At 36.4% G+C, this 21,617-nt stretch overlaps 2 protein-coding genes, 1 long non-coding RNA gene and 1 other non-coding gene across 4 annotated transcripts; 2 read left to right on the forward strand and 2 right to left on the reverse strand.

Annotated features, from left to right (window-relative positions):
• Positions 1–909: 909 nt before the first annotated feature.
• LOC114273177 (uncharacterized) lies at positions 910–5,283 on the forward strand. Its single transcript, XR_014364295.1, has 3 exons — positions 910–1,191; positions 1,999–2,126; positions 5,076–5,283. It is a non-coding gene; the product is annotated as an uncharacterized LOC114273177 (transcript).
• A 2,208-nt stretch (positions 5,284–7,491) lies between these two features.
• LOC145822662 (uncharacterized) lies at positions 7,492–8,587 on the reverse strand. The gene is made up of 2 exons (XR_014364296.1): positions 8,369–8,587; positions 7,492–8,326 (listed from the first exon to the last, which is right to left on the reverse strand). It is a non-coding gene; the product is annotated as an uncharacterized LOC145822662 (long non-coding RNA).
• Positions 8,588–8,605: 18 nt separating this feature from the next.
• LOC145788627 (calmodulin-like protein 30) lies at positions 8,606–9,961 on the forward strand. The gene has a single exon (XM_082920347.1). It carries the CDS (start codon positions 8,989–8,991, stop codon positions 9,544–9,546), a length of 558 nt encoding a protein of 185 aa, XP_082776473.1. The 5' UTR covers positions 8,606–8,988; the 3' UTR covers positions 9,547–9,961.
• A 2,066-nt stretch (positions 9,962–12,027) lies between these two features.
• On the reverse strand, positions 12,028–14,324 carry LOC114273178 (Tetratricopeptide repeat (TPR)-like superfamily protein). Its single transcript, XM_028214948.2, has one exon. It carries the CDS (start codon positions 14,172–14,174, stop codon positions 12,297–12,299), a length of 1,878 nt encoding a protein of 625 aa, XP_028070749.2. The 5' UTR covers positions 14,175–14,324; the 3' UTR covers positions 12,028–12,296.
• Between the last annotated feature and the right edge of the window lie 7,293 nt (positions 14,325–21,617).

Below are 21,617 nucleotides of genomic sequence, written 5' to 3' on the forward strand. Positions count from 1 at the left end.
TGTCTCAATATTTGAACTTATCTATCCAAATAATCTATATAATAAAACATGATGATTTTTGAATTTGTCCTACACACATTTGTCCTACTAGGACATTTAGACGGCTCAGATCTATTCAAATTATAAAACAACGGCTCAGATATATTTTTTTTAAAATATCCTACATGTACATTTTCTATTTTCCCGCTTCTCTCTCTTACTTTTTCCTTTTCTCACACATCCTTCCATGATCTCATGATCCCACCTTCCTCTCTTTTTCTTTTTTTTTTTTATTTTCTCCCGTTTTTATTTTTCTCTCTATTTGTTTACTTTTTTATTTTCTCTTTTTTGTTCAATATATTTTACACATATTTCCATATAATGTATGTATGCCCGTAATACACTAGGACATTATGGGCATACCTACAATTTCCATGTAATTATATAAGCAAAAGAAACATTGTATGTATGCCTGTGAAAATTATATTTATATCAGGCACATCTATCTATCTAACTATATATTATATAAGTAAAAGCGAGTTTTCGTGGGGAGTTTTGTGAGAACTCCAAAATTTTATAATAAATTTGTGATTTTATTAAATTAAAAAATAAATTTAAATAGTGTTGGGATTACAATTATATTATAATCCAAACATTATTTGCACCGTGCCTTCAGGCACGAACATACGCTAGTATATATATATATATATATTACTATGTGCGATTGTACATCTCTGGATTTTATTTTTTATTTCGTAAAATTTATAATTGAAAATAATATTTTAATAAAATAAAGAAAAAGATAAGGAGTTTGTTGGGGGTAATTAAATAAAAAAATGACTCTTAAAATAAAAAAATCATTTTTTATTAATATTTTAAGATAAAGATAGGGTGGACTGAGATGCTCTATGTAAAATAGAATTTTACGACTAATGTAAGTTTTAGTTTTGTTTTTCCTTGAAAATAATATAATTTTTTTTTTGTTTATTATTTGAGTTAATCTAGTAAAAATATATTATGATAAGATATAATTTTTGTAAATTAAAAAAATAAAATTGAGTTAAATTTATATTTTTATGAGTTAAACTTAATTTTGGAGAAAAAAATTAATATTTTTTTTTCCATAAAAAATGACATGGAAGATGCTCTTTCTCGTCGCCGGTGGGGACGGAAGAAATTGATCGTCGATTCCGATGCTATCCCCAAGTCCAGGTTTGGTTTCTGTTTTGAATTCCTTGCTATGTGTTTGGTTGCTGAGAAATTGTGGGAAAATTGGAATAGGAAAGGAAGTCGAAAGTGAATATTGCACTTTAAATGCACTTGGCATTGTAAACTTGTTTGCAGCTTGTGAACTTTGTTAGTTGAAATTGGTTCTTTTAACCCCTCTTGGTTAATTTGAATCAGCCTAGTTTTATTGCAAATAGAAAAAATAAATAAATTGGTCATTTATTCACTACAATTTGCATACATTTGCCATTTTAAACTTGATTGAGACTGGTTAACTGTTTGCAGCTTTTGTGAACTTTGTTGGTCCAAATTAGTTCTTTGAACCCTCTTGGTTAATTTCCAAGTGACACAGTGCCATAGGTAGTAGTGATGTAACACAACTATACATGTCTTCTTGAGACTAATACTGTGTTTGGATCATGGATTTGGATAGAGATTTGGAAAAGAAAAGGAAAAGAAAAAAAAAAAAGGTAGTTCCCTTCCCAAATCAATACCTAAATTCATGATCCAAACACAACTTAAGAGAAATGTGGCAAGATAGAGTGATTAAGTGGCCTTGCCTTGTTTTACAGAAGGAAAATGTTGAATTTGCAGCTCATATTAGTGAATTATATGACTAACTTTTCTGGACTTCCAAATTTTCTAGTTATGAGTTTTTGACCACTATGCATATGTTTCTCATTGTCTTTGTGCTTGGTTCTCATGATTTAAAATCCTTTTTTGATTCTGTTTGGGTCTAAAACCTCAATGGAGGTCTCTATGAGCTTCTAATGTTTACTTTTTGAGCTTTAGGATTGTAAAGAAATGGTGTATGAATGGACTGGGAAGTGTCGGAGTTGCCAAGGTTCAGGATTTTTGCCATTTTTATAATAAAAGGGAAGAGGAGGTTGTCTGCAAATGCTGACCTTGCCTTGGAATTGGTACTCTTCTTGTTCGTTGTTGTCTCTTACTGCTGCATCATTAAATGTATATTTGTTAAGTGCAGTCTTTTTTGATAAAAATAAAAAATAAATCAACATACTATCATGCAATGTTTCCAAGCATATGCCCATCTATATTGTAAAAAACTCGCTTGGATGTTCATCAATGTCCTCTTCGCACATCTAATATAGAAGGACATTCAACCTTATGAAAGATGTCTTTTCTTGGACTTTTGTCTCTAGTTGTAACCCTGTTGGTTTCCTGTGTCTTGTTTTTGTTTCTAACTTCCACTTTTCTCCGAGGATATCCCTGTCTTTATGGCCAGAGATTCTGGTTGGATTCTGCTTTCCAGTGTAGTTTTGCTTTGTTTTTTTGTTTTGTTGTTTCTTCTTCTTATTTTGTTCTGTGCCTTCTACTTTCTTTTCTTATTTATTTATTTTATTTCTAGCCCTTCTTTGCTCAGGGGACCTCTTTTCTTTCATTTTCTTGAGTGTACATTACCGTTTATCAAGGATAAATAAATAGATATACTGGAATCTTGGCATTTCTGGAATGTTATGTTGGTTATATTTTATCCTTAATTGCTCTTGTTGCCTCTGTCAATGCATGTTATATGTTCAAATACTAGGTTTCTCTCTTTATCTTATAAAAGAAATGTAAATTTTTTCTTCTTCTTCTTCTTTTTCTTTTTTTTTTTTTTTTTTTTTTTTTTTTTGTTCCCACTATCATTTGAAAAATTGTCATCTTCTTGAGCTTAAGAAAAGAGAGGGAGAAAAATGAGGGTTGGGAGTGTTAGAAATTGTCATCTTCTTGAGCTTATCAAAAAAGGAGAAAAATTGTTCCCACTCTCTTTTATCATTTTTTTTTTTTCATCTCTTTTCTTTTCTTTTACTTTGGGTGAGGGTGGGGAGTGTTTGTTTAAACTCTATAAATTTCTCCTCTTATCATTTTTTAGATAAATGGATTTTTTTTTAACCCTTAATATAGCAACACTGGAATACACTCAAAGGGTTAGCCAAGGATGTCATTTGAGTTCATTGGTCCCAATTATATACTCACAACCTACATGTAGGATTCTAACGTGGGACTCAACACACACCAATGTGGGTCAGAATCATTACAAATACGATCAACCATTTTTTATTGACATCATCATCACAGTTAATTCAACTCAGTTCGATGTTTTTTGCTTCTATAACATCTCTGAAGAAAACCCCTTATTCCTAGTTGACCCTCAACATCTTAAGCTTTAGTTCAATATTTGTTTTTAAAATAATTACTCAAGAACAATAAAGCTTGGTGGTATTGTAGTGGGATTCCATTAGACTTTCATTCCTGTCATCATGAAATATTATCGCTTTCAAGTTAGTAGTTCAAGCACCATTCAGAAGATTATATAGCATTCAAGTATCACCAGTTTCATGGAAGCCTTGTAAATGGAATTAGAATAGTCCCTATGAGCCAGATTTATTTTTTTTTCCCTCTTCCAAATGAGCTTGTTGCCCATTACTGGTTCTAGCTTTCTAGGTTCCATCAAAGGTACATATAATGGAGTTCCTACTGCGGCAAAATACTCTAAACATAGAGCATCCTAGTTTGTCTTCAATACTTTTTTGAATTTTCATTTTGTTGTGCATTCCAAATGATATAAGCAATTGTGCTCAATATGCTCATAATCCCCATATCACTTGAGCTTGAACAGCCTCATGAATTTAATTCATCTATTCCAGTTGATCTGTTTAATTTTTTTCTAGACCACTAGGACATCTTTTCCACCAAGAGGTTGTGACCCAAAGCGATGGCAAGTGCTATCTGTTCCTAGCATTCTGGCGCAGGTTGGAGTCACGGGATTAGCCTCTCCACAAAAATAGTGGGGGTAGGACTGCCTACTTGCTACCTCTTCTAGGCCCTGCTGTAAGCGAGGAGTCTTGTGCACTGGGTACAACATTTTTTATTTTTAAAATCTCGAGTAGGATCTCCAGACCATCCTTGAAGACTGACATTATTGGCTTCCCTTAAAAAACATTTTGAGTACTTATTCTTATTGGATCTAAGGACCATGGTAACCGAACAAACTGTGATATTACTGTTTGCATATTGATCTGGAGGAATCTAAGAGGTTCTCTTTTACTTATCTTTTACTTGTCAAAAAATGAAATAAAAATAAAAAATTTGAGAGGTTCTTCTTCCATGTGAGGTTGATTCATCAATCTTGTTTATTATGTGGAGCTTTTGGTGGTATGCAAGTTTACCATTATGCTCTTCTGAATTGTGGCACAGGTTCAACTGCAGGAATCAGCCTCTCCACAAAAAAAAGTGGGAGAAAGGCGCTTACCTATTACCTCTCTTTGATCTTGCTGTAAGCAGGAGTCTTGTACATTGGGTGTGGCCTTTTTTTAATGATTGCGATCAATGTTTTAAACTACAAAATAAGTATTTACCTATTGAAATAGAGTGATGTGTGGAAACATGTGAACTTTAAAGTGAAGTCTTAATTTTTTTTTTTTTAGCGCAAGTATGACAGTATAATGTTGTTATAAAGCTAGATTTTCTTGCTGATGTTTAAATGTTTTTTAGGGTGTCTTGTAGCTGCAACAATAAGGCTTTACAGAACATAAGTTGTTTAGGTCTGTCGACTTGTTAGTTTTGAACCAATTCCATTCCACAATGGAATTTTGGTGGGATTTTTACTGTTCAAAACCAAAGCATACAGCCCATATAGGTTATCATTTAATCAAATTCTGATGTACCACCAAGCAACACGTACATTTACTCGTGTTCCTCTTTGTGAGTGGGAATATTTTAGGGTGATTTTCCAAACTTTCCCCATCCAATGAATTTGTTTTCCTTTTCCTTTTATATGTTTTGTTAATTCCTTTCGGCCTGTGGATTCAAAAAGCTTAGTTTAAAATCATGGACTTCATACTTTTCCTTCTATATAATTTCAGGTTACGTGCAAAAGACAACAACACGCAAGGATATAAAAGTAATGGAGGATTTGGACAATGGAAAACCACCTTGACCCAAATAAATATAAAATTTTATTTCTTTTTCTCTCCTTCTCATTTCTCTTTTGCTACACAGTAATCTTTGGTAAAATTTTCAGTGAGTCCATCTTTATCCAAATTTTCATCTATCTTTATCCATGTTTTCAAATTTGTTAAAATCCACCTACTCTCCACCTACTTCACCCACTTAAACCTACTCCACTAAACCTAACCCACTACACCACTACCACCTCACCTACTCCACTAAACCTAACCCACTACACCACTACCACCTCCACTTCACCTACTCCTTACCTACTACACACTCACCCTCTTCTATATATAGGAATCATGAATCATTGTAATAGAAATCAATATATCAATCAATAATAATACATACAATTTATTCTCTCTCTTTCTCTATACATTATTTCTTACATGGTATCAGAACTGGTTTAAAACCTAGTATTTTCGCTTCCCCGGCGGGCGGCAACCTCACCTTAGCCGCCCGCCGGACCTCAACCTATTCCGCTGATAAAATCAACAAAGATTTGTGCAACTGTAGTCATGTGTGAGGCTGATGGAGAAGAATTCTTCACCTCATATGACGAGACAGTCTGGAACTGGAAACACTGCAACATTCTGCTCTGGAATTCTGCAGCAGCTAGATTATAGCTTGGTTGAGTGCCAAGCTTTGGTTCTTCCACCCACTCTTGAACTTGCCCAGCAAAGTGTAAAGGTTCATGCTTGTGTTGGAGGGACTAGTGTGCGCGAAGATCAGCGCATTCTCTCCAGTGGGGTTCATGTTGTTGTTGGTACTCCTGGTCGTGTGTTTGACATGTTGCGGAGACAATCACTTCGCCCTGTTTACATCAAAATGTTTGTCTTGGATGAAGCTGATGAAATGCTGTCACGAGGTTTTTAAAAATCAGATCTATGATATTTTCCAGTTGCTGCCACCCAAAATCCAGGTTGGGGTGTTCTCTGCCACAATGCCACCAGAGGCTCTTGAAATCACCAGGAAATTCATGAATAAGCCTGGAAAGAGAAAAAGCTCATGCTAGGATTTGCGAAGTGATTCGCTGCAGGAATTTTGGCTTTGGATGAAACCCTTACCATACTCCACTCATTCTCTCCAACTGTTCTAACTTTTTATTTTTATTATTATTATTATTATATCAAATAATCAATGCACTCATGTTCCCCACTAACAGTGTCCACTTTTGACCCAAACCATTTTCAATCCATCATTTCTCCTTCACCTTTTGCACCCCACTCACCGACTCTCTCTCCACTTTATCACATGGGTTTGTCCCTCTCTCTCCTCCATTTGATTTCAAAAATCACTTATTTTTATTCATTTTTTCCAAGTCACTTTTCCTCTTTTTTAAATACCCCACTTTATTTTGAAACAATCGCACTGATGTTTTTCATATAATCCATCTATAAATATTTTTTATCTATTTTCTTTCTCCCTTGTTTTCTTTCATTTTATTTTTATTTTTTCAACAAAACACTCCAAAAAAAAAAAAAAAAAAAAAAAACAACAACAACATTGTACAAACTTGTCATTTCTTCATGCCGGGGATCAACCCCGATCAGCATTTTACACCATAAAAAAAATAAATAAAAAATAAAAAAAATAAAAATAAAAAAAACACAAAACAAAACAAAACACAACCAACACAAATCGGAACAGTGGGATTTTTCTTCTCGCCTATTCTGCCGGTCTTTTCTTCTTGCCACCGTCTTGGGCGGCCCTTGCCGGTGTTGCCTCCGTATTTCCCACTCCACTGGGCATGATCACTACTCCCTGCTCCTCCACTGCAGCATATGGCGGCCCTCCAAATCGGAACATAAAACTGGCCTTCCGCTTCAGCTCCTTGTTTTCCGCCTTTAGCACACTTATCTCTGCTCGCGCATCCTTATACATGCGTTGGAGCAGAGCCAGTTGGGCGTTTAACTGCTGCACCTCATTTGTCCTACTCTGCAGCCGGTTCGACAAATTTGTAACCGCAGTCATGGTTTCCACACATGACTTCAAGGTATACTGATTGGCCTCCACATCCGACTGCACCGCCATTTTTTGCTCTACCGACCGCATCGGAAAGTTCAACGGAGCAAAACCAGAGGTGTTTGGTTGAGGTTCACGGGCCACCGCACCTGTTATCTCTCCTGTTGACTCGTTGAGGTCGGGAAAGAGAGTGAGCAGACCACGGGAAGATGAGGCCATGTTCTGGGTAGCTGAACGGGAAGAAGAGGCCATGTTTTTTGGGTTGCTGAGTGTTTCCGAGAAGGGTTGGATACAGAGTATTTACAGATTGTTTCAGAATGACAAGTTCAGAGGTTTCAGTCTGGTTTGGTTTCCTCCGCCTCCGCATTGGTTTATATTGACACTGACGACGCGGCCGACACGCCGCTCTGTCGCTCACGTGCCTCGCCGCGTCTCCGGCTCACCTTTTGATGGCTCGACGCTTTCTGTCGGGCACGACTTTTGATGAAGTGGGCGCGCCTTTTGAGGGCGCAACTTTTGATAGCACGTCTTTTCATGGATTGGGCACGCCTTTTGATGGCACGCCTTTTTTGAAAAATTGGGCACACCTTTTGAGGGTGCGACTTTTTAAGGGTCCGACAAGACTCTGTAAACTGTCCCGACATTGATTCCGGTTAGCTCCTTCATGGGTCCGACAAGACTCTGTAAACTGTCCCGACATTGATTCCGGTTAGCTCCTTTATGGGTCCGACAAGACTCTGTAAACTGTCCCTACATTGATTCCGGTTAGCTCCTTTATGGGTCCGACAAGACTCTGTAAACTGTCCCGACATTGATTCTGGTTAGTTTCTACAAGGGTCCAGCAAGACTCCATAAACTGTCTTCTACAATGGTCCGACATGACCCCATAAACTGTCTTCTACATCGGTCTGACACCGCCATCCAGTGTCCTCTACACCGTTATGACACCACCATACAGTGTCCTCTACATGGTTATGACACCCCCATACAGTGTCCTCTACAACGTTATGACACCACCATCCAGTGTCTTCACCAATGGTCTGACACGACCATACAGTGTCTCTTATCCTCTTTTATTTTTATGTATTTTCTTGTTTTGTTACTCTCCCAAACTCAAGTTGGTTAGTTCCTATCCCCCTTGAGTTTGCGGGGGGCTGTTAAAATCCACCTACTCTCCACCTACTTCACCCACTTAAACCTACTCCACTAAACCTAACCCACTACACCACTACCACCTCACCTACTCCACTAAACCTAACCCACTACACCACTACCACCTCACCTACTCCACTAAACCTAACCCACTACACCACTACCACCTCCACTTCACCTACTCCTTACCTACTACACACTCACCCTCTTCTATATATAGGAATCATGAATCATTGTAATAGAAATCAATATATCAATCAATAATAATACATACAATTTATTCTCTCTCTTTCTCTATACATTATTTCTTACAAAATTTGTTTACGTTAGAAAACATTGTAGATGGTGAAAGGAAACCTCCACATAAGGATATGTTTTTCTACACAACCAAGCAAATGTAAAGTTACTTTCTCAAAGAATCAAGAATTTGTTCTTTTCCCATCTTTGATTCATTTCTGTCACCACCCCTCTCCGTTCATCATTTATCTTATCCATTGCCTTTGGAATCTTTTGTTATGTAGTTGCGTATACGCTGTTAAGCAATGAAAGCTAACTTTGCGTTGTCCTCCCAACTTTAGCATCTGAATATCTACATTTTTTTTTCCTCAAACACAATATAAAGACATCTAGGTCTACCTGTCTAAGAATAAAGTCTATCTTTTTTGTGGTCTAAGCTATTGCTCTCACTATTCAACACACCATCATCAGATGTCAAAGTTGAGTTTTCTTGAATTCAAGTACCACCTTTCAGAAAGGAAATTCTTGCGGAAACCAACACGAATGTTTTCCTCGGGGGATGGACAAAATTCCAGCTTATTGCCTGCTTACCAGCCGAATATAGATGAGATGAAGCAAGTGTTTGACAAATTTGATTCCAACAAAGATGGGAAGATCTCTCCGGATGAGTACAAGGCCATACTACGAGCACTCAAAAAGGAAGACACAATCAAAGACGTACCAAATATATTCAAGGTTGCTGATTTGGATGGAGATGGTTTTATTGATTTCAATGAGTTTGTGGAAGTGCAGAAGAGGGAAGGCGGGGTGAAGACAACAGACATGCAGTGTGCATTTCGGACATTTGATTTGGATGGTGATGGGAAGATAAGCGCGGAGGAAGTGTTTGAGTTGTTGAAGAGGCTCGGAGAGAAGTGCAGTTTACAAGACTGTCGGAAAATGGTTAGGGCAGTGGATGCGAATGGGGATGGTGTGATTGACATGGATGAGTTTATCACCATGATGACTCGCACCATGAAGCTTTGCTAGGCTTTTTCTTTTCTTTTTATTTATTTATTTATTTATTTGTATGATGGTTTTGTGATAATACTGATCTTACCATGTTATTGACCTTAGCTGCTTCTGCTTCAAAAAACTGATTTAATTAACTGATGCTTTAGTAGGATGTTAACAACCTTCTATATTTACCAAGAATGGTGGTCAAATAGGCATTGTTATATAAGAAGATACTAAAATATTCTTCCCCTGCCATATAAGAATTCTTGGACCCTCTTTTTTTTTTTGTGTTTTGGTTAAAATTTTGTTTTGTTATTTGTCTATTCTCTCTTTGGTGCTCAGTTTTCTATCTGTTTTGACTAGGAAATTAAAGAGTGAGCATGTTTGATCGGTACTTCAAATCTTATTTGGCACTGTAGAAATTGAAAATTGATTTCTTTATTCTGTAGGACACATCTTTATTCTATCGGACACATGGCAAAGTATGTTTTTATAGAAACTCATGTGAATCAACAAAATTAAAGTAAAAATATAATAAAATAACATATTTGATATATGAGTGCTTTTTGATGATGTCAAATTTGTGTATGAAAATTTATTCACTCAGTCTTAAAAAGAAAAAAATTAAAAAAATAAGACAAATTTTACTTGACCCTCTATGATTTAGACTGCATGCGGTTTACCCCTTAGCTATCATTTGAAAATGACCATATAATTTTCTTGTGGTTTGTGAATTAAATTGCACCATTAAGCCCGTTAAAGATTTAATAAAAAAAGACTAAAATACCTCTCTATTTTCGTCATTTATTTGAAAGACAAAGTGTATTTTAACCTTCTGTGTTTTATTCCGTGTGCAATTTAACCCCCTTACTTCATGTGCGATTTACTCTCTTGAAATTTGAAAATGGACATATAACCTCCTTATATCTGTCACGTATTTCACACTTCCTATTAAGTTGGACGAAATGTTTAATGGTGTACTTTAGTCCACAAACCACGCGAGACTTATGTAGTCATTTTTAAACGTTAGAGGATAAATTGCATATGGTCCAAATTATAAGAAATAAAGTAAAATTTACCCAAATAAATAATTAAATTGGCATATCAATTTTTTAAGATTTGAATGGAATTATTCTATGGAGACTTTAATGATAAGATGAGAAGCTTCTACTTTCGTTTGATTACAGTGAAATAGGATGGATCAGGCCAATGTAAAATATCATCCAATTCGTTAAAATTATATCGGCTCACATCAATCCGCTACTCACGATTTAAATTTTAAAATTTATAAATCGCCTTCAAAACTATTCCGCTCCGCTATAATTAATACATATATATATTTTTTAACCTATAATGAAATATCAAAGTAAAAATAAATGTGAAATTTATTACAAATTAATAGTTATATATATATATATAATATTATGTAAAATTAATTTGTATTATATATATAAAAAATTTATTATGTAAATTAGTATTATATATTATGTAAAGGCTTGATAATTAATTAGAATATTATTTAATTTGACAATCTACCCAAAACTGCTCAAATCACAATTTGCCAATCCGCCAATCTATTAATCTGCTATTCGATTTATAATTTTACTCTCAAACTGTCTAAATCACACGATGTACACCTCTAAGTAAAAGCAATAGAAAGTGGAATGGAAGGAAACAAAAAGTAACAGAATATTTTATTTTCTAATGTACATTTGATTAAGATAAAATTTTGGAAACGAGCCTAAAAGATTGTTGAAAGTCAAATTATCATATGATAAAATGAATTGTACCCAAAAAAAAAAAAAATCAACTTTCTTTCATTTTCCATCATTCTTATGCTAAACAAATGCCAAAAAAAAAAATCAAATTTTTTACTTCCCACACTTTTATCGTAACCAAACACAGCCAGCCTTAGGTCGAGCTGATCAACCTACAGAAATGTAACAGCACCCGAAGGTATTGTAATTACAAATCTCAACAGGTCTGGAACAGGAGTCAAGCTTGGCAATCCTTCTGCATAAAGAGGATACAGATATAAATCAAACAATCAGAACAGAAACTAGAATGTGATTCACCAAATCACAGAGAGACACTAATTATTGGCCTCAACAGCTTATAGCTTATAGGTGTGAACATAAACTGATTTTTTACTTATAAATTAAGCTTCTCCTTCCCCACTCAAAGAATAAGTTGATTTTTGACTTACAAAAAACTATAAATTGTATTGTTTAACTGAACCAAACACATCAAAATAGCTTAAATTATGTTAAAAGCTGAAATAAGCTGGAAATAAACCCCCTACCAAACAGAGCCATTATTTAACTTCTTTTTAAGGTGAAGGTGAGAAAAACAAACCATTCAAAGAAAACCAAACAAATACAACCACCTAATACTCTACAAACCACCTCCAACCCTAAGCTTTAAGACCCAAAAGAGATTTACAAACACAAACACCAACCAGAAGCATAAGAAACCTTATTACTCAAAGAAATCTATGCTTGATATATTTCATTATTTTGGACAGTCCCAAAATATATATATATATATAATTGAATGAGCTGAGCTTGCAATGTTATATGCCTCTCTTGAACTCAAATTCTAACAACCTTCTGTCAATAGCAAGTGTCATGTTTTAATGAATAATTCACTGAGCTTCAGACCAAGAACAAAGTACACTATAAGCAGTGGATAACAATTTGTCAATTTCCTACTAATACCAATACTAGTTTCCTGCCCAAAGTGACCCATATACTTTGGCAGTTTGGCACTTGACAACAGTAACTTCACCAGTAGTCGCCACAAGAGCATTTGCCATCCTTGAAATGATGAAACCGTTTGTTGTCCCTAACGATCAATTCTCTGCCTACAATCTTGGACATGATCTTGATGGCATTGTGACAATCACCACAGACACGGAGATTCTTGATGATCCTCAGAGGTGTCCTCGCTGGTGTACTAATCAGACCATACGCGATTGCCAAGCGTTCACTGTGATAGAGCAAGGCCTGCTCTTTAGCCTCCTGGTCAATGTCATGAAGAACGTATCTTGTGTCAGGCACATACCCTTGTTCCTTCTTTGCTGCCCTCAACTTCTCATCATCCCTGTACAGAGTTGGGTTTCGAAACTCACCTAGCCTGTTCTTACCCTCGAGCATGTTGATCGCAGACTGCTTCTTGGGCGGTGGTGTAGGGATCTTATTAACCACTGCCTTTGAAGGGTCAAGACCAACCATTAACTCCTCAGCACGATCTTCAGTATCAATATCTCCATGAATCCGAGCATAATTCCTTAATGCCTCCCAAATAGCTGCCGTGGGTTCAAATGGAAGATTTTCAATGAACTCCTCAACTTCAGTGACATGCCCGGGATGTCCAAGAACATCAAGAAGCGCCAAATAATGCTCAGTCCCAGGAGCAATTCCATACTCGGTCTTCATAGACTCGAAATGTATAAACCCTTCCTCCACAGCTTCAGCGCTAGCACAAGCTGATAGTACAGCAAGAAAAGTATGCTCATTTGGTTGCAACCCTAATTCCCTCATTTGTTCATACAATGCCAGCCCATCGTCACCCATAGAATTTGATGCATACCCATTAATCATCAAATGCCAGGTGTCCATATTCCTCTCAGGCATATGATCGAAAACTCTCCGTGCATCAGTCATACTCCCACATTTTGAGTACATTTCAATCACCTTGTTATTCAATTGAAGATCACCCCTGCAAGTCGACCTTAGAAGGTAATCGTGCACTTTCTTCGCATCCTCAAGTACCTTCGACTTTGCACACAAACCAAACAGGGCTTCAAAACACTGAGCATCAGCACGCACCCCTTGGTCCATCAATTCAATAATATCTTTAACCTTGCCCTCTTGGCACAAACTCATTAAATCAACATTTGCAGGCAGTCCACTCGGGGCTTGATTGTTCACAACCTGCCCTTGATTTTGAGTCTGATTATTCAACTGATCCTGTGTGCTCCACTGATTAGAGCTTACACGTTGTTGTGGGTGAGCTTGATTCTGATTATTGAACTGATTCACACTAGGTTGTGGATAGTTCTGATTTCGATTAAGGTTCTCTCGCTGTGGATAACCCTGATTTTGATTATTCCATTGATTCTGGCCTCCAATTTGCGGGTAATTCTGAGTTGTATTTTGATAATTCAACTGATTATTGTTCCCAGGAGGCGGATAATTCATATTCTGACTATCATTTCCACGTTGAGGATAGCTTTGATTTGGATAATTAGGGCCTCTGCGTGGGGGGAAACCCTGACTCGGACTAGGGTTTCCTTGGCCGGGATAGTTTTGATTCTGATGGTACATCTGATTAGGGATTTGAGATTGAGGGTAGTTGGGATTTGGATTATTCCATTGATTAGGGTTTCCATAGTTCTGATTTGGGGTGTTCCATTGATTAGGGTTTCCATAGTTCTGGTCTTGAGGAAAAACCCTAGAAGGATCGGACGGTTGTGGTGGTCCCTGGAAATCATTCGGGACGGCTGACGTAGATAGAGTTTTGAGAGATGAGGGATTTAGGGTTGAAATTTGATTGCAGTGATTGAAAATGAAGTGAGAAGACGAGTGCAAAGAACGTACCCTGAATGAAGAAGCGAAAATGGAGGCTCGTGCTCGATGAATCGCCATTAGAGACGCCATTTTCTCTGCAGAAATGATTAAAACCCTAGTAATCGACGAGTGATAAACCCTAGTGTGAGGAGGTTGCGAGACGGAACCAGAGAGACTGAAGCTGGGCTTCCTACTTGGACCCTGACGGACGCCTTTCTTATCACATAGGTTTTGAACCGGACTAGGATTAAAGACCCGGTTTTATTAACTCATTGTATTGATTTGGTTTGGCTTTTAGAATATGCATTTATTCCTAAAAAAAAAAATTCACTTCGTTATATTTCATTTAATTTGAATTATTTTTTTATATTTTAATAAGTCTTATGAGTAATATAATTACTAAAATATTCTTAATAATAATAATGTGAAGTGCATATTTATATTCATATTAATAGTGTAAATATTTCATGATGTAAATATTCATACTGTCAGATATAAATGTTCACATCACCAAACTGCTAAGGGTTCAAACTATTTATAAATGTAAATTATCCATAAAATACTTTAAATATGAAAATTAGGATTTTGTATATCAAATATTCAAATAATAGGATTTATTAGAATATAAGAATATATTATAAACTAATTAAGATACAAGTACGTAAAAGAGAATTTCTTAATAAATTTTTATTTTTTTTATTTTTACAAAAAATAAAATCTACTTTTGCCAGGGTAAATATTAAAAATATATTTTTAATTTTTTAAAAATTAATTGCATCCAAAAATAAAAAATAAAAATCATATGAAAATATTTTATTTTTATTTTTATTTCTATTTCTTGAATCAATCTAATTTTGAGGTTTTTTGAGAGCTTTTAAAATATATATATATATATATATATATTGGAAAACCAAACCAATTTTGTGGGGATATATTTTTGAGTACCGACACGTGGCAAGGTGACGCCGATGTGTCAGCTGAGGTGCCACGTGTCAGGGTCATGACGCTGAGGTGATCTCGGGTAAGCCGAGGTTATCTCCAAGATATCGAAATCCGAGATAATCGGATAAAGGATAAGGGACAAGAGTCCTAGAATAGAGAGGAGACTTGGCCAAGATAAATATAAAACTCTTAGAGAGTTTATCTTTATCTCTTGAGGAGTCCAAAATAAGTACTGAATAGGAATCCATAGAAGTGAGGCTTCTAAATGGGATTTGGATGGAGGTAACTATAAAAGAGAGGCACCCCGTGGGTCTAAGGTAGGCAATTTATGCTTTGAGTAGTAAGTTTAGCACTTGATTATCTTTGAGAGATATACTGACTTGATCGTCGGAGTGTCCCCGGGTGGAAGAACCACCGCCGGAGCCTTCTCTTTCTGTTACAGGTTAGCTGAAGCCATCTATTTTGACGGTACTCTCTAGCTGATTACTAAACGGACAGTGTGATCAGAAAAGTACTCACACAAATTTAATGTATTTTTACATTTTATTGTATTTATTATCTTATTGATTATTTTCGAGTACAAATTGAAAAAAAAAAATTGTTGTTTTTATTTTTAATATCACATAATTCATATATAATTTATGAACCAAAGTGTGACGACAAATGTGAATTGACTTTTAAACTCTTATATTCTTCATCCTCTTATAAGAGGATAAAATAAAATTTGTCTTTTTTTTTTTTTGTTATAGGAAAATCCTCCCACTCTCCCGCAGGTCCAAGGCAGCGCCCCTTGAGGAGATCACCAGGGTGTCCTGTTGTTCGTTCCGAATAAGAGACTATAACCTGGAAGCTTGTCCCAAGTTTTAATAAGACAAAAAAGAGTGTATTATACAAATGAAAATTGCAAATAGAACAGTTAGCACCGTAACCGGCCAGTAATCCGAGATTACCGAAGGCCTGCAGAACAGTGATACAGTAAAACAGAGTACAGGGCCTGGCGGAAGCCATTACAGTAAATAAATAGTGTCCATTGAGCTGTGACAGTCTGTATGCAAAAAGGCTTTTCATACATTTATACATAAACAGTACAGAACAGTATGTACAATATTGACATCCATTCAAACTAGGGACTCAACCCTACATAACAGTACAGAAAACATTCTGTCAGTACAAAACAGTACGGTCTATACAAAATTTACAGTCACACAGTACAGGGACCTAATCCCTTTATAATAGTACAGTAGACCAAACAGTATGGAGACAGACGGGGGAAAACAAACAAAACACCCCAAAGCCATAGCATGGCAACTTGGAACCTCGCAGTGAGGCACAAAGGCTGGCTTGACAAAACTGGAGTAACCCTGACGCCTCTAGCTGCGGTCTGGTGCCTGAACACCTACATATATATATATGAGCAGTGAGCTAAAGCCCAGTGAATAACATAAAGCGTAAAGAGGTTTAGAATGAATGTCCTTACAGTAATGAAAACAGTTCAATTCAATCAGTATTTCAGTCGTTCAGTACAGTAAACAGTCATATGTGGTACATCCATTAGCATAACAGTAACAGTAGGTCTTGAAAGACTGAACAGTAATGATGGCCATCAGTCAGTAAACAGTAGTGGTTCCACGAGGGAACCGACAGAGATCTCTGTAACAGTAACAGTAACAGTAAACCGTAGGTACTAAGGATGCCACAGTACAGTTCAGAAATAAAGGACATACATTCATTCAATAATACCAGTTCAGTAAACAGTTCAGTTTAGTATTCAAAAGATATCAGTTGAACATATCTTTACACAATTGTTACTCACAGAGTTCTGGGCTACAGTATGTAGGGGTGTGCGCGGTGCGGGTCGGTGCGGTTTGACAGGAAAGTAGAAACCGTATGGCGGGTGGCGGATTGATAAAAGTATCACTAGAATTTGCCATTTTTCTTATCAAAAACCGACGGTTCGATTGGCAAATAATGGCGGATTTGCCTTGACGGTTTGGGCGGATTGGCGGTTTATAAAAAATATAATTCAAATTACAAAAATCAAAGAGTAAAAAAAAGACAAGAGATAACGTGATGTTAAGCATCTTGTGAAGCTTTCTTCTAATACAGCAAGTGTAGCAACAACATGACAATATCAATGACTATGCCATCAGTTCATTACAAGCATCTGCGGAAGCTACAATGATCAAATACAATATATAAAATTAATATCATTCAGGATTTACAATATATTGAAAATGTTTACTGTTAAAAAGTATTTAGATTGAAAAGTGAACTGATGCAAGTTTGCAACATGGCCAGAAAAAAAAAAAAAAGATTGAAAAGTGAATTGGAATCCAACTTTATTTTGGATTACTGACATCTTGAATTCCCCTCGAGCAGTAATGTAATACTATATTCTAAGGTATAGAACAACAAGCAAACTTAAGTAAAAAAGAATTTTTAGAATCTTATAAAAACATGATTTAATAGCGGTGCGGGTCGGTGCGGTTTGGAGGAAAAATAGAAACCGGCGGATTGATAAAAGTGTCACTAGAATTTGCCATTTTTCTTACCAAAAATCGGCGGTTCGATTGGCAAATAATAACGAATTTGCCTTGGCGGTGCGGTTCGGTGCGGTTTTGGCGGTTTCGGCGGTTTTGGCGGTATTATGCACACCCCTAACAGTATGGTAGAGCGTGTCTCCCCAGTTGCCAATCCTACACAGTTCACAGGTTGAACACACTAAGCTACACAGTTGGGAAATCTCATAACTTAATCCCTAATTTGCCTTGGTGTGTTCTGCAACGATATCCTCATCTAAATGTCTTAAACTAGGCCTAAGAATGCCTAGGATGGGATGAGGATGCAAAAATACACTTAGAAAACATTTTGCAAAGTTTGCTGAAAATAGGGGCTTCGCTCGAGCGAGACTTTCTACGCTCGAGCGTAAGTCCAAAATCAAAGGCTTCACTCGAGCGAGTAATCCTTCGCTCGAGCGGTCTGCAAAACAGTAAAAGTACTGGATGCTGAGATTTTACGTGCGATGGTCGCTCGATGGTCGCTCGAGCGGAGCCCTGGACAAAGGTGCTCGCTCGAGCGGGGAATCCTTCGCTCGAGCGAGGAAGCCAAATCTGGAATTTCCAGATCTGCCTCCCAAGCTCAAACCAAGCATTCAACCACTCCAAACTCGACCTCTTGGGCCCAAATTCTGGAAAACATCACTAAATTCAATGTATAACAAGTTTCAAAGCTCAATTTGTGAATTCAAGCCCCAAAGGTGAGTCAATTAAAACCACATTCAAACCCATTTTCAAGAACAATATTCAAACATGTCATGCATGAGTTTTAAACCAAATTAAAGCTCCAAAGCTTGGTCAAATGAGCTCATTTCTTCAAGAACATGATGAATCCATGGAGTATGACCAAAAGATGGACATGCATGTAACCTTTTGCCATGAAAACAACTCAAATATCTACATTACAAACATGCATGCATGAAATGAGTTCCAAATCAACACAATGAACCAATTCTAGACTTGAATCACTAGAGGCTCAAGAATCTTACATGAATGAGCTTAAACACAACAAAGAGGGGTTGAATTCCTTACCTAGAGCTTTAGTTACAAGGTGAGGAAGTTAAATTTGCAACCTATGTTCCAATTCCTTCAATTTCCAAGCAATTCACAAGGTAGAACTCAATTTCTCTCCCTCTCCCTCTCTTGGTCGGTTAAGCACAAGAAAATGGCTGAGCAAAATGTTCTTCAAGTGTGTACATAAGGCTCAAGTGTGTGTATTGAGTGGGCCACTCATGTGGCAAAATGGTAAATATGGCAACCTCTTTAATTAGCTTATTTTAATCTAATTTAATCATACCTAATCAATTTTCAGATAATTATACAATAAAATCACATAAATTACGAGGGTCACAGAACACTAATCGGTTTCTAGTTCGGCCGCCGATAAGGCCTTCAATTAGCAGTTTAAACATATAAACATGAACAGATAATCAGACAATCAAACAGATAGAATGCAATTAACTAACATATACTCAGTCAATTCAGTTTCAATTTCAGTCAGTCAGTTCAGTACTTTTAATCAGTTCAATTATCAGTCAGTTATCAGTCATTATCCGTTTCGTTTAACAGTAATCGGTGATCAATCAGTCATTAATCAGTAAACAGTACGGGGGTTGTTACAAAGGGTTTGTTTGTTTCGTTTTATTCACAAAAAAGAGATTTGTTCTTCGGTGGATTCCGTAGAATTTGGGCATGAAGCTTTGGTGGGTTCCAGAGTGGCTTCGACATCAGTGTTGTGGATTCAACGTTGGGCAAGACAATTTCGAGGTGAAGACGGTGGTGGAAGAGGCATATAGGGGTCAGTTCAATTTGGGTGTGGATTCGCTAGGCAATTGAGGGTTCACTTGTGTAATTCCTTTGTGTTTTCTTAGTAGATTGTTTTATGGCTTTTGCCCATGGCTTTTACAATTAGAGGTGCTCCAATTGTGATTTTTTCACGTTAAATCGTTGTGTTGATTTGTCTTTGAATGTTTGATTGAGATTGTTATTTACTGGTTAAAATTGATACATAATCACAAATAAACATCTCAAGGATTTTTAAGATTTTTCAATTTTGAAGCTTCACAATAAAACATTTTCTCAGGAAATTGAGCAAAAAACAGTGTAGAAATAGAGATACATTAGTTTCGTCAATAGTTTCTGTCATGAAAGATACTTTTTGTTGTAGTAGTAGAAGTAGGCTTTAAAAGAATATGGGTATAATTAATGAGAAATTTGGGATGTTAGAAATGAAGGTATAGGTGAAAATATGGAGAGTGTAAACAAATAAAATGAAAGAGATATGCTAACAACCTCAAATATTTACTTTGGACGTCTAATCCCTTTTATTTTTTTATTACAATTTTATTTTGACACAATTTTTCCATTTTATTCCCATTCCTAACCTCACCCACCACCACCAACTTCAGTCACCTCTCTACTATTCATCTTTCTCAATCGGCCCTCTCTAGCCCATCCCAACCACCACTCGTCTCTTCTCTAGCTTCCTTCACTCATCTCTTTCTCTCTTGCGTTCCCTCTATCATTTGTCACTACAAGACACTTCCCTCAATCCTTTATCTTTCTTTGTCTTTTTTCTTTTTCTTCGCTATATAAACCCTACATCTAAAAAGGTTTTCATATCTAGGGTTTACGCTATGACATAAATAAATAAATAAAGAAGAAGAAGAAGAAAATGATGTGGAACGATTAGGAGTTATCAGAGAAGAATGGAGGCTGGAAAAGGGTCACATAGTGGAAGAATGATCGAGAAGAGTTGAAATGAGAAATAAGGGGTCTGTCATCGAGGAATAGGGGTTTGAAAGGGGTCGCCGAAAATGAAGAAGGGCTAAGAGTGTTATCGAAAGTAAGAGTGGGAGTAGGGGCTACCGGTGGAAGGTTACAGTGATGGAGGTCCAAAGGGTAAAGTTGAGATTATGGTGGATGTTCAAAGAAGAAAAAAATGAGGAGAACAACTTTGGTGTGAAAAGGGTCTTAAAAAATAAAGGGTCCAAAGTAAATAGGAAGGGGTAAATAACAACTCCCAAATGAAAATTTTAAAATGAGAATGTACACTAACTGCCCCATAAGGGATAAAAAAGTTTCACGCTATAACAGTTCCGGTCTAGACCCGCCCCATTTCATGCTCTTAGATCCGAGATTTCGTGTCTTTAACTATTGTTCGTGCCCTTTATCATATTGTTGGTAGTTGACTAGAGTGTTGGTTGTGTTTAAAACAAGTTAGGAGTTAATTTTTCAAAAGAATTGCTATTCTGTTTGTTGCTTGTTCGCTCAAGCGATGTTTTAGTCGCTCAAGTGGTCTTTGAGATCTCCCAGTATCTTGCATGTCTGCAAATTTTTCGAGAATAGGGTATCTTCGCTCTAGCGGTTTTTTTTTTCGCTCGAGCAATCTTCTTCAGTTTGCAAAACTTCTAGAAATGAGTTATTGTGCGCTCGAGCGGTGTTTTGGTCATTCAAGTGGTGTCACTTATTGTCTCTAACACTCAAGCAGTGTTTTGGTCGCTTGAGCGGTATGCCCATATATTAGTTCGAGAAAGGGATTTTTTGAATCACTTTTTCATTCCATTCTCTCTCTCTCTCTCTAAAACATTTCAGAACCCTAATTTCTTCACTTTTTCTCTCTAGTTCTTGCTTAAAACCCTTCCATACACCCTCATCCATTGATTCTACTACCATTATGCTTTGGAGCAAAACATAGAGCTCGTTGAGGAGGTCAATCTAATCAGAATAGATTTCATTTTGGCTCTGCCAAACTTCAACATTTGCTATTTTCTTCTTCTAACCTTGAAGTAGGGATTTTTTCAATTTTTTAATATGATTCTTAACTTAGTTATGTGTTCCTTGACTAGTATTGAGATTTGAAAATGGAAATTTTGAATTAGGGTTTAGATTTTGAAAAGTGAAAGAGGGGTTTTCAAATGGGTTCTTGAGATGGGTTGTGGGGATGTGTTTATTGTTAAGTTATGTTGGAAGGTTAGAAATTTCTTCTTTAAAAGTATTTTTGAAATAAAAAGGTGTGATTTGAAAATCATAAATA

Source organism: Camellia sinensis, chromosome 3, assembly GCF_055761805.1.
Source record: "Camellia sinensis isolate YWXY chromosome 3, ASM5576180v1, whole genome shotgun sequence".
NCBI lineage: Eukaryota > Viridiplantae > Streptophyta > Magnoliopsida > Ericales > Theaceae > Camellia > Camellia sinensis.